This window comes from Neolamprologus multifasciatus, chromosome 15, assembly GCF_963576455.1.
Source record: "Neolamprologus multifasciatus chromosome 15, fNeoMul1.2, whole genome shotgun sequence".
Classification (NCBI taxonomy): Eukaryota; Metazoa; Chordata; class Actinopteri; order Cichliformes; family Cichlidae; genus Neolamprologus; species Neolamprologus multifasciatus.
Window position 1 is genome coordinate 33,099,827 of NC_140453.1, and position 12,430 is coordinate 33,112,256.

General features: G+C 41.3%; 2 protein-coding genes across 2 annotated transcripts in view; both read left to right on the forward strand.

Annotated features, from left to right (window-relative positions):
- The window catches only part of LOC146502483 (WD repeat-containing protein 47-like), a 17,468-nt gene extending 10,013 nt beyond the window's left edge, over nt 1-7,455 (forward strand). Inside the window, exons 8-16 of the mRNA XM_085131924.1 lie at nt 364-536; nt 622-879; nt 1,186-1,252; nt 2,797-2,954; nt 3,336-3,505; nt 3,634-3,804; nt 4,030-4,161; nt 5,587-5,805; nt 5,914-7,455. Of these exons, the coding sequence (XP_084988050.1) occupies nt 364-536; nt 622-879; nt 1,186-1,252; nt 2,797-2,954; nt 3,336-3,505; nt 3,634-3,804; nt 4,030-4,161; nt 5,587-5,805; nt 5,914-6,056 (1,491 nt within the window). The 3' untranslated portion in view covers nt 6,057-7,455. The remainder of the gene's footprint in view (nt 1-363; nt 537-621; nt 880-1,185; nt 1,253-2,796; nt 2,955-3,335; nt 3,506-3,633; nt 3,805-4,029; nt 4,162-5,586; nt 5,806-5,913) is intronic.
- A 660-nt stretch (nt 7,456-8,115) lies between these two features.
- On the forward strand, nt 8,116-12,047 carry lim2.2 (lens intrinsic membrane protein 2.2). Its single transcript, XM_085131938.1, has 5 exons — nt 8,116-8,394; nt 9,356-9,578; nt 10,071-10,211; nt 10,509-10,643; nt 10,993-12,047. The coding sequence occupies exons 2-5, from the start codon at nt 9,401-9,403 to the stop codon at nt 11,061-11,063; spliced, it is 525 nt and encodes a 174-aa protein (XP_084988064.1). The 5' UTR covers nt 8,116-8,394; nt 9,356-9,400; the 3' UTR covers nt 11,064-12,047.
- Nucleotides 12,048-12,430: the final 383 nt, after the last annotated feature.

Below are 12,430 nucleotides of genomic sequence, written 5' to 3' on the forward strand. Positions count from 1 at the left end.
AAAAGTGGTGAGAGGCCTGAAGGATAATATACTGTTGACTCAATGCAATGAGTTCCTTGAAAACTTTTTTATGGGGTGGATGATGGAGGACGAGGCCTTGGGAGTTGAAGAGTTGTCAGCAGTGGCTCTGGGAACGAGTTTGGCTTTTATAATCTGGTGTGTGTGTTTTGTGTGTGTCTGGACACTTCCAAGCTTTGAAGCACAGAACATTGAAAGGCACTATGAATTATTCATCCTACAGGGCCTGCTTTGGTAAAATAGAAAATACAGTTTCAGGGATTTCTACATTTTCTGCAGAAACAATTCAACTGTTTTTTTGGGGGGGGGCTCATTTTGGTAGCTTGTGTCCTTGTCTGTGTCCAGCGTCGTGACTCCACTGAGCACATCCAGGAGTATTACAGACAGCGGCTCCGCGTGCAGCAACATCTGGAACAGAAGCAGCAGCAGAAGCAGCTTTACCAGCAGATGCTGCTGGAGGGGGGAGTGAAGCCCCAGGATGGAGCCCAGCACAACCTCACAGAAACCTTCCTCAGCAGGTGAGGGTGTCATTCCTACAGGATTTGATGTCAGCGAGGAATAAAACGCAAGCCGGGTGCTACGACAGAGCTTGTCTTTGTCTAGATCCATCCAGAAGTTGGAAGAGATGAATGTGGGCATCGACCACCGTGGAGAGGACATGATGGCGCAGCTGGGCCAGCAGTGGAACGGGCTGACGGGGAACAACAGCACATCTAGCCCCAGGGTGCCTCACACCCGTCACACCCCAGATGAAGGACCGCCGAGGGACAAGCCAGGTGGGGTGAGCAGCAGCACGCCAGTAAGCACCGGGAGCCACAGCTTGCCGTTGCTCAGTGAGTCCCCAGTTCCTCCCAATAAAAGGTAAGAGCCTCCTGCTACTGGTCTCCACCGAAAAATCTTAACTTGTTAGAAGTTAGGCTGGTGTGTAGGGAATGCTTCTAGTGACCGTTCAGCTGCTAATTAATTGAAATAGAACATGTATCAAAAAGAAAAATTAGATTTCAAAAGGCTATGTTTGCTATGTTTAATGCAGCTTTCCTCATAGCCAGCATTTGCTAATTATTATCAAATATTTGAAACATTTCACTCCGAGCTCTTATTGATGGGAACCAAAAAAACCCCAATGTTTATGACTTGTTTATGCATTGTTCTTTTTTGTGCTCAAAGAATCACTGGTGCTGGTCCTACAGTCCAGGATGACTCCACAAGCTCTGCAACACGTAGCACACATGAGGTATGTAAGCACGCTCTGTTGAGATTTAACTTCCATACATTCCACATACTGTGGTATGCAAAAGTTTGGACACCGCTGATAATTTTTATGATTTCCCTTCATAAATTCATTGGTTGTTTGGATCAGCAATTTTATGTAAATATATCATATAGCAGATGAACACAATGATATTTGAAATGAAGTTTATAGGATTTACAGAAAGTGTGCAATAGTTACTTAAACTAATTTGGGCAGGTGCATAAATTTGGGCACCCCAACAGAAATCTTCCATCAATATTTAGAAGATCCTCCTTTTGCAGAAATAACAGCCTCCAAACCTGAACACTTCCTATAGCTTCCAATGAGAGTCTGGATTCTGGTTGAAGGTATTTTGGACCTTTTTGTCTTTACAAAACATCTCCAGTTCAGTCAGGTATGATGGTTTCCATGGACAGCATGGACAGCCCACTTTAAGTCACACCATAGATTTTCAATAATATTCAGGTCTGGGGACTGAGATGGCCAATCCAGTACCTTGTACTTGTTCCTCTGCATGAATGCCTTAGTGGATTTTGAGCAGTGTTTACGGTCGTTGTCTTGTTGAAGTATCCAGCCCCAGCGCAACTTCAACATTCTTGAACATTGTTCTCAAGAATCTACTGATACTGACTGGAATCCATGTGACCCTCAACTTTAACAAGATTCCCAGTACCTGCACTGGCCATGATGGAACTGTCACCACAGTTTACTGTGGGTAGCAAGTGTTTCTCTTGGAATGCTGTGTTCTGTTTCCTCTTGTTATGTCCAAATAACTCAATTTTAGTTTGATCAGTCCACAGTACCTTATTCCAAAATGAAGCTGGCTTGTCCAAATCTCCTTAAGCATACCTCAAGAGACACTGTTTGTGCCATCCTTCGCCTCTGCTTATCTAAGATTTTTCTTGACCTGTCACTTCCGGCCTTAACTTAAACTGTGCCTGTGGTCTTCCATTTCCTCGCTATGTTGCTCAAAGCGGAAACTGACAGCTGAAATATCTGAGATAGCTTTTTGTATACTTCCCCTAAACCATGATGTTGAACAATCTTTGTTTTCAGGTCATTTGAGTTGTTTTGAGGCTCCCATGTAGCCACTCTTGAAAGAAGCATTGGCCACCTTAAATGCCCTTTCTCATGACTGGATTCACCTGTGTATGTAGGTCAAGGGTCAATGAGCTTACCAAACAAATTTTATGTTCCAATAATTAGTGCTACAGGTATTCAAATCAATAAAACAACAAGGGTTCCCAAATTTATGCACCTGCCTAATTTAGTTTAAGTTACGATTGCACACTTTCTGTAAATCCTAAAAACCTCATTTCACTTCTCAAATATCATTGTGTTCGTCTGCTATATGATATATTTACATGAAATTGCTGATCCGAACAACCAATGAATTTATGAAGGAAAATCATGAAAATTATCAGGGGTGCCCAAACTTTTGCACTGTGAATGCTTAAACAAAGCTGCAAACTTCATGACAATGTTTTTTTTTTTTTTTTTTTTTTTTTTTTTATCTTCCTGTGAAGCCCGCAAAGTGCAAAACACAGTTTGTTAAGGTGAGCCAGCTTGAGGACACACAGGCAGTGCGCGCAGTGGCCTTCCATCCCGCCGGTGCGCTGTATGCCGTCGGCTCCAACTCAAAAACCCTGAGAGTGTGTGCCTACCCGGAAACACTAACTGCCAGGTATGAGCGGCTTACAGGGACCTACAAATCCACACTGTGAGATATTTAATGTGTAATTGAAAGCCACAGAGATACATGTAATTTTTGTATCTCTAGAGCAATTTTGATGACTTGAACAGCTTACTTCCTTTTCTTACTTTGAAAAAAGACAACGACCCAATATGAGCAAGCATTTGGCGACAGTGGGAAGGAAAAACTCCCTTTTAAGAGGAAGAAACCTCAGGGAAGAGCAGCCATCTGCTGCAACCAGTTTCATCAAAATGGAAAAAATCCAAAATATGTGGATTCAAGGATCCTTTTTGATTTTTTTTTCTTAAAGGTAGAAGTCATGCCTTCATCATTTTTTTTTCTGTCTGTGTCCATGTTTGTTTGCTTCTTTAGTGGTTCTGGTGGAGTGAAGCAGCCGGCTGTGCGCTTCAGGCGGAACAAACATCACAAGGGCTCAATCTACTGCGTCGCCTGGAGCCACTGTGGACAGCTTTTGGCCACTGGCTCCAATGATAAATATGTCAAAGTCTTGCCTTTCAATGCAGACACCTGCAATGCCACAGGTACACACAATAAGGAAAATATTAGAAAAAGAAAGTTAAGCTGATGCAGAAAACTTCTCATGTTTCTTCTGTTGCTAAACTGCTTGGAAACATCTGTATCTTTACCCAAACATACTCCTGTGATTCAGGCCCAGACCTGGAGTTTAGCATGCATGACGGCACTATTAGAGATTTGGCTTTTATGGAAGGTCCTGAAAGTGGAGGATCTATTTTGATCAGTGCTGGAGCCGGGGACTGCAACATCTACACTACTGACTGTCAGAGAGGACAGGGCCTTCATGCCCTGAGCGGACACACCGGTATGTCCCCGTTTACCTGCAGATTGGTCTAAGCAAACTCTGGATAGGGGTTTTCAAAGTGTGGTCCTCAGTAGCGTTTTATGGTATTGTCTGCTTCATTCATCCACTGTAGGTTCTTTGAAACACAAATTTAGCATGAGTACCAACATTTATCGCATTTATTGCAAAGTTGTTGAAAAGAGTTGTTGTGAACAGAGCTCAGATATTATGTGCTGTTTTGAACAGGTCACATTCTGACTCTGTACACATGGGGAGGGTGGATGATTGCTTCAGGCTCACAGGACAAAACTGTCCGCTTCTGGGACCTGCGGGTGCCCAGCTGTGTTCGGGTGGTGGGCACAACTTTGCATGGCACAGGTGAGTCATACTGAAACTTGCTACTTTGTTTGATTGGAAATGGTTTTTACCACACTGCTACAGGTTAGAGTGGTTTTACAGGAAGACACTTACACTTTTATGAAGAGCACGACTTCCATAAATTAGAAAGGAAAAAAGAGAAATTAAAGACAGAAATCAACTGAAGCTTCAGGGCAAGTCAAAAAATATTTGAAAGCTACAGTTAGTTATTTTCTGAGGTTATTTAATATAAAAAAATAATATACTAAGATATACATGATTTTGTATGTAATTACATCAGTATACATTTATTACATTCTCAGAAACTTAGAACTAATCCAGTAAAAATAGAAATATGGGGAGGAGGCACCAGTTTTTTGAAATGTTGGCCATGTTGCCCAGCCATCTTGAACACAGTGGATGAGATGGACATTGTTGCTCTGCCTGGTCTTGGTTTTTTATGTATGTGGCTAGAGACCAACCATATATGTTGTTAATCGCAAATAGCTCTTTCACACTGTATATTTGCAATTTCCACTTTATCCTCTTCCTCCTCATCTATGGCCTCGTCATGAACTGAAGTGAGAGCTCTAACACACGGAAACATGCATAAATGTGCATTCCCCTACAGCAGCCACTGTAGCTAGGATGATATTTTAAACGCTGTAACTTTTAAAAATATATTTAAATATGCATCCAGTTTTGCACCAAAATATACCGTTTATATTTAAAATAAATGTTTAAAATGTTAGCTGCAGGTAGTGTTAAAGTTTTACCTTATTTGTAGTATTTTCAGCTGAGTCTGCATTCGTTTTGTAATATTTCGTCGTTTAAATCTAAGCAAAAAGATGACAAAGTTAGCTGCAAAGATGCATTATCGATGGCCCTTTACTCTTAAATGTGGCAAATCTAGTTATTGCTGTTATTTCCAGGCTGCGGCCCTCTCTTTGTCCTGTTTGCTCTCCTAGCATTAGCTAGGACCTCAGCTATCTGTTCTACGCAGTTGCAGCAAAAAATCATTTAGATGATGATTAACTCAGTTCAATAAAATCTTGTTTGCTGTCTGGGTTTTTTGTGATAACGTCAATCCACTGATATCGCATTATCAAACACCGACATGAAGGACACCTAAAGTAGGAGCATATCTGCTGCCTGAATGTTTGTAGTTTGTCAGCAGCCTGTCTCTTATGAAACTCTTGATATGAACAGCTGATAAAACCATAATCAAGCGCTGCACTTCAGTAAATTGAAATAATAAAACAAGTGTTTATCACTATAGTATTCGCTGATGACAACTGTAAAACATTTTGTCACAGTTTCCCTTTGCAAATGCAAAATGCCTGGATAACGTTTAAGGTTTTGAGTGTCAGAAACTGCTCCTGTCAGCAAAATACTTTTTAAGCTGCATCCATCAACATGACGTTTTTCACACTGTACGTCACTCAGGAAGTGCAGTCGCTTCAGTGGCAGTGGATCCCAGCAGCCGCCTGCTCGCCACCGGTCAGGAGGACAGCACCTGCATGCTGTACGACATTAGAGGAGGCCGCATAGTGCAGACGTACCGCCCCCACAGCAGTGACATACGCTCTGTGCGCTTCTCACCGGGAGCCCATCATCTCCTCACTGGTTCCTATGACAACAGGATCATAATCAGTGACCTTCAAGGTAGCTTGAAATAAGTCATTGTTTGAAGTGAAAAATCCAATTTCGAAGCGCTTAAAATTGTGTTTGTAAGCTCCTCCTGTGTGATATTTCCCCCTTCTCTGACCCCAGGTGACCTAACCAAGCCCCTCCCTCAGACGGTGGCAGGGGAGCACTGGGACAAGGTGATCCAGTGTAGGTGGCACCCACACGATCGGACCTTTGTCTCCTCGTCTGCGGATCGAACCGTCATCCTCTGGGCTCCGGGCCCGTGAGATTTCGAGAAAGAGCACAAGAGCACAGTTTCCACATACACCCCAGCTCCGAGGTGTATTGGTGTGCAAAACATGCATATCGTAAACGTCAAGTTGTTTATATGTTTAAAGATAAGTGCACGTGTGCGTACAGTAGGGTGACAGGTGCACTTTTGAGCCAGAAAAGCCAGTCACTTTAAGGAGGACACTTTCTACGTATGTGTGTATATGAATGTCCTTATATGTTTTTGGGTATGTGCCAATGTGTGCTCAAGCAACCATGAATTTCTGGAAATCTGAGTGTATATGGCTTTGCAGTTTGAGTCAAATTTAAGGGAAAATGTGAGGTTGAATTTCTAAATATACATAGAACATGTCCGTGCGTTCGCTTGATACCTTTCAGCTTGTGACTTTTATAATTTCAGCAAAGATTAAATGGCAAATGTGATACAGAGTATAAAGATGGTCGCTAAGGCCCATCTTAAAAAGCACTTTACTTTACTTTGACTGCGAGCATACTTATCTTTATTTTAGCTCATCTCTCACACTGCCCAAGCAAGTACACTCAAAACATGGAGGTAAACGAAGAAGTAGGGTTGCTGTAATGTGACATTTAGCATCTTAGCACAGCAACTCTTTTGATAATTTCTGCAGGAAGGAGCGACAGAATTTAATGTTCTGGAGAGAAGCCACATTTGGTTATGCATATCATAACGTGCCTTTTTTGTAACTGTTGTGTAGTTTCTTGGATGTCTGGATTGATAGATTTGTTTTTGTTTTTTTAATTTGCAGCTTTATTTTGGTATTTTATCACATGCCTTTTGTCAGCTGCGAGTTCAAACAAGGTCACTGCACCCATCAGCATCCCTTATATGCATACAACAGTTTATTCACTTACATGAAAGCTCAAAAAAGAGTACCACTGGGTGTGAGTTACAGGCAGCACCCGAACAAGTCGAGTTAAGCTTTAGGAACCTCTTCTTGGGAACTCTGGTTCGAGCGCATGGAAGTGTTTACCTGCAGTCGGTCGATAAATTTGGGATAATTTGAGTATTTGAACACACTAAGCCAAAGCTTGTAGCAGCTGAAAAGCGATAAAGGGAGGAAATGGTTGATGTGACAAGAAAAAAATTTCTTAAATCAGAGATGCAAAGTGTGGATTCACGAGAACCCGAGTCCCAAAGAAGGTTTAGGGATTTATAGTGAACTTTACAACAGAATCCACTAAATGCAGACAACCACGAGAGTCTCTGTATTTTGGATCAGCAGGCTAATGTCAAAACAGTGGTAATGATGCACTTTAAAGAGATGCTTCAGGACTGCACAGTGTGAAACACCAGTGTCGTTGGCTTGTTTAACTTTTAGCTTCACTTTTTTGAGCAGCCTGGTGCAAGTGTGAGACAGAGACGAGGGTACAGGCTGAGAAAACGACTGACCTTCGTGGGATTATCGTATTGTGCTTTACATTTTACCTTATCTGTGACTCTTGATGGCATATTCCGTGTCACTGTCCACCTGTAATAGTTACATGCACAAATGTGTCACAAGTAAGACAAGTGCCAAGGGGTCATTAGGGTTCAAACTGTTAAAAAATAAAGTAGTGGCTGTCTAACACACCTTCTTTTAAGGAATACTTTGAAACAAACTGACAAAATAAAGATATCGAGTGAAATAATTGATGTGTTTCATCTTTTTTTTGTATCAATCACACACACCCACTGGCTGCTCGTTTAGCACAGCTTGTTAATACTGGGATGGGTCCAGACATGATTGTAATATATGGTTATCTGAGTTACTGTTGCTTTCCAGTCAGCTTATACCTAATAAACTGACTGGTGAGTGTACATCACTGATTTAAATGATCTTAGAGCCTGTGCACACAGGTAGGTGCAAAGCAAACATAGTTATGTGCAAGTGCAGGGTGCACATAGGTTCACCTTTTCCTCTGTGCAATTGCCAACATAAGTCTGCTACTGCCTATCCCAGCAAACTCCCATTGCTGCATGGCAGTAATACAGTTTTTGGCCTTTGACAGAAAAGCAATTTATAAATTTTCACAGCTTGCCAAGTCTGAGCCAGTATTTTCTAGGAAAAGGTTTGAAAAAAAAAATGATAGGAAGTCATACAGCACATAGAGAAAAATCAAGTGCAAGAGTTTAGAGATGCACTGGGGTGATAAAAGGATGGAGGTAACTGCAGAGAAGAGAGCAAGAGGGGGATTTAGCATCACTCACATGCTGCGCTCGATCATTCCCTCTTTTGTGCAGTGGACAATGAGGGCCAGAGGTACGGGGGCTTAAAAAGGATACGCGCACTGTCACAGCCAACAAACCTGGAGAGCGACCAGCCAAAACCAGAGGTATCAGTTTAAAAATGTACAAGTGTAAAAGAACGTAACTGAGTGTATTTGGCAGGAAAATATTAGAGTCTTTTTTGGCCTTAAAGGGAAAAGGACAAATTTGCTTTTGAAGAGGAAAACCTACAAAGATATAGAAGACATGAGGTGTCAAGATTGGTGATTTTTATTTATATATTTATTTATTTTAACTGAGAAAGGATCTGTACAGCTTACAAACTGGACCCGTGACCCCAGTGTTGGTTCATGTTACTTGATAGAAACATATGGGACTCAGGTGTAAAATTTCTTTGGATGTTTGGACATTTTTTGCCGAGAAGTACAGAAAAAGTGAGTGCATGAAGTTGCTGGTTTACTGGCTGGCTGACAGAGAGCAGCAGTGCTGACGGTTCAGTTACTCAGTGATGGAAGATTAGTTTGTGGAGCACGGAGGGGAATTAGTGATGAACAATGGCTCTGAACTGCCTGTTAGGCAAGCTTTTTGCCATACAGCAGTTTGAGTCAAGTGTTTTTCTGACTATAACCAATTTTAGAATTCAATTAAAAGCACATTTATCTGATGTGGTGATACGAGATGTAACTTTTCCATCAAAATGCATCAAGATAATGTCTCGAGATTTAAAAAGGAAAGCGTGCTTTAAACAGAAAGAGGTCGCTCCTCAGACTCGCAACAGGTTTTGGATCGCATTTATTGCAGTTATAAGAACTAAGCCACGTGCATGTGTGGCAGGGACTCGCTCTTTGCTGTCTTATAGATGTAGATAATATAATGGATTTCTGTAATTAACGAGGAGCTTAGCTTTGTGCATTTTTATGTGATCATCTAAAAGACTCGAGGGTCGACAGGAGAAAAAAGTCCAAAGACTGTGTGCAGCTGATCTTTCAGGAAATGAATATGTAGGTGTTGTGCACAAACTCTTAATTCTGTATTTTCCCCCAACTCTGTCCTCTCTTCCCCGAGCAGCTGTTGAATGTTTAGGAGGACAGTCTCTTGCCAGGCGTCTCCACAATGCTCTATACTTTAGCAGGAGGAGGCACCCTCTGCGGCGTGGCCGCCCTTGTGCTTCTCATAGTTTCTACAGCGACGGACTTCTGGATGCAGTATCGATACTCTGGCAGCTCGGCCAATCAGGGGCTTTGGAGATTCTGCATCAACCACAAATGCCACGCCCACACCATCACTGTAGGTGAGTGGTCCACCTCAAGATTTTTTGTAACAAACTCATAAATTTAACTGTAACAAAAGTATCTGAATTCATACAGACTATATTGTGAGTAGAAAAATTAGTACAGCATAGAAAGCTAAAGGTTTATATGTAGGCTTAAAGACTGCAGTACCTCAGTTATCCAAAAGATAATGTTTAGCACGTTTAAAGGGCTGCATACTGAACTTAGAGGATATTGTGCTAGTATCGACCCAATATCAATATCAGTGTTGCTAGCAATACTGTCCACCTACCTCTACACTGCAACTGTGTGCTTTCTCTAAAAGTTAACTGGCTATAATTCTTATTTACAGTTAAATATTTTAAGCAGATGATTCTTAAGTGTTTTACACAAATAATCAAATTCATGGCAGGTTTTGTGACTTCTCGGTGAGGCAACATGAGCTGCACAATCAGTGCAAATGTAAGTGTAGAATCAGCATGTGGACATGGTTCTGACCTTTTTGTTTCCAGCCTTCTGGGATGCCACACGGGCCTTCATGCTGCTGGCAGTGCTGAGCTGTTTTGCTGGCGTGGTGCTTGGACTGAGCGCTTTCACTAACGGCACCAAGAACAGGAGAGTGCGCACAGGCGGCATCGCCCTGGTCCTGTCAGGTAAACCAAGAGTGATCAGATCAGAAAATAGACTCAATAATCACAACAACAGTCACACGACCAGTTGGGGGTGATAGGGGGCAGCCTGATGCCAGCCCTCTGTCTTGGGTTTTATTTTTGGAACTCTTCCCATCATGTAAAAGATTCCAGAAGCAATTATACATTCAAGTCCTGAATGCAAACTAATTAAATGTCTTGTGTTGATTTTTTTCATATTTTGGGGTCAACATACAGGTCTCAAAGAAATATGTCTTCATGTTTTACCCAGTGGATTTGTTCTGTCTCCTCTGTTCTCAGGTTTTCTCGCTCTGCTGGCTTTGGCAATTTACACTGGTGTGACTGTTACCTTCTTTGGCAAACGCTTCTTGGACTGGCGCTTTTCCTGGTCCTACATCATAGGCTGGGTTGCCATTATTTTGGCCTTTGCAGCAGGTTTGAATTGTATTTATTTCTAATTTTAGGAGTCATGTTTAATGTGAGTGAATCACAGGCAACATGCTTTTTTATTATTTTTTAAATATTTTATTATTTACTATTTTTCTAATAAGTAATAAAACCAGAGCCTCAGTGTGAGGCTTTTGTCAAATATCAAACTTGATGATAAAATGACAAAAAGGCATTTTCTGGACACATTTAGGTGGACTAAGCAGCTTCTTGGCATTTCCTACCTTAGTAACAATTACTCATGGCTACTCTGTCCTTCTAATGAGCTTTCATTGTTTGAGAGCCATCGTTTTTAAGAAGGTATTTTAATCCTTATCTATATGTCATTTCCTTTTAGGCGTGTTCCAACTCTGTGCCTACCAGCGGACCACTGCAGAACCTGCTCCCGCCAATAACCCGGAGAGCTGAACAGCACTAACGCACTGCTCTGCTTGCAGACTGTTGCTGCTTGAGTACCTAGGATGGAATAAATAAATATAGATTCCTTTCTTTCTGGTTTCCCTGCAATACATATTTGACACCACGTGCTAGTACACCACTGCTTTTACTTTAATGTAGATACATAAACTGTAACTGTGTGAATTATTGATTTAAAACCAATTGAAAACTAATATTCCAGTTGGTTTTTAACACTTTATCTAACCAGAAAGTCAAACTCTTAAAATGAATGTCGTTTAAAGGTTATGTGACGGATTGTCCACTAGATGGTGCTCTAATGCCACAAACAGGAGGTATGTAAGCGCTCTGCTCAAGGAGTCTTTTTCCTGAAGTTATGCAACTCGGGCTGCAAATCATCTATGACGTTTCAGTAAGTCTTGATTCTGCCTGTTCGTCTGACTCTATTAATATTTACCAACTATATAGATACAAGTCATCAACATATAAAGTAAGAGTTAATTGTTGATATTGATATAAAGGTATTCCCAGCAGTATCAGGTAATACCAAGAGACAATAATTATTGTCAAAGTCTTAGTGCACACTAAATGCTAAAGACTCAACCATGAATTTCCTGTATGACACTGAAGAATCTGTGTTTTTCCCATGACTTCCAGTTACAACTCATACCTGATTTTCAATGCCTGTGTGCGTGCTAGTAAATCCCCAGGCGGCGGCCGTGGGTTTAGAAATTTCTCAGCAAACACTGGCATGACTTGGAAATGGCTTTAAAAAGGTGTGTAGTTATTTAGATTGGATAGTATCCAAGTTACCTGCCACTCCCAGACTTCATTCCGTTTACCACGTCCAATTTATCAAAATAAAAAGGAAAAAATATAAAGAACAGAGCACAGGATATTATTTACTGAAACATTTGATTTATTTTGAACAATAGCAAAGTCATCTCACAGAGACTACTTTGAATTACACAGAATGCAAATAAATATGGGACAATAGAATTAAGGGCGTTAACAAATGATACAAAATTATTTACAACACTTGTAATAGTGCAAAACCTCACAACTACTACCCTCCTCACTGAATTAAAGGAGTCTTTTTGAGGACAGTACTTGCGTGTGTGTGCTGCCCCCAGGTGGGGGAGGGGGGGGGGGGTGTAAGAACTGACTTATGTGGCATTATGAGAATAACCTTAACTGAACATCACAAAAGGACTCTCCTGAGAGCTTCCATAAAGGTGATGCTAAATCACTGAGATGGATATGCATTGTTAGTTTAAACAGGTCGTACAAAAAAAGGGGGGGGGGGGGGGGGAGAAGGGGACCAAACAAACAAACAAAAAGAAAACAAACAGTTTTATCAATTGGTAAAGTTTAGCAAA

What these genes read in the sequence shown, in the direction of transcription:
- lim2.2 (XM_085131938.1), top strand. Translation starts at nt 9,401, where the DNA reads ATGCTCTATACTTTAGCAGGAGGAGGCACCCTCTGCGGCGTGGCCGCC. An exon ending in CGCCCACACCATCACTGTAG is followed by an intron (nt 9,579 to 10,070) that starts GTGAGTGGTCCA and finishes TTTTGTTTCCAG; the next exon opens with CCTTCTGGGATGCCACACGG. An exon ending in CATCGCCCTGGTCCTGTCAG is followed by an intron (nt 10,212 to 10,508) that starts GTAAACCAAGAG and finishes CTCTGTTCTCAG; the next exon opens with GTTTTCTCGCTCTGCTGGCT.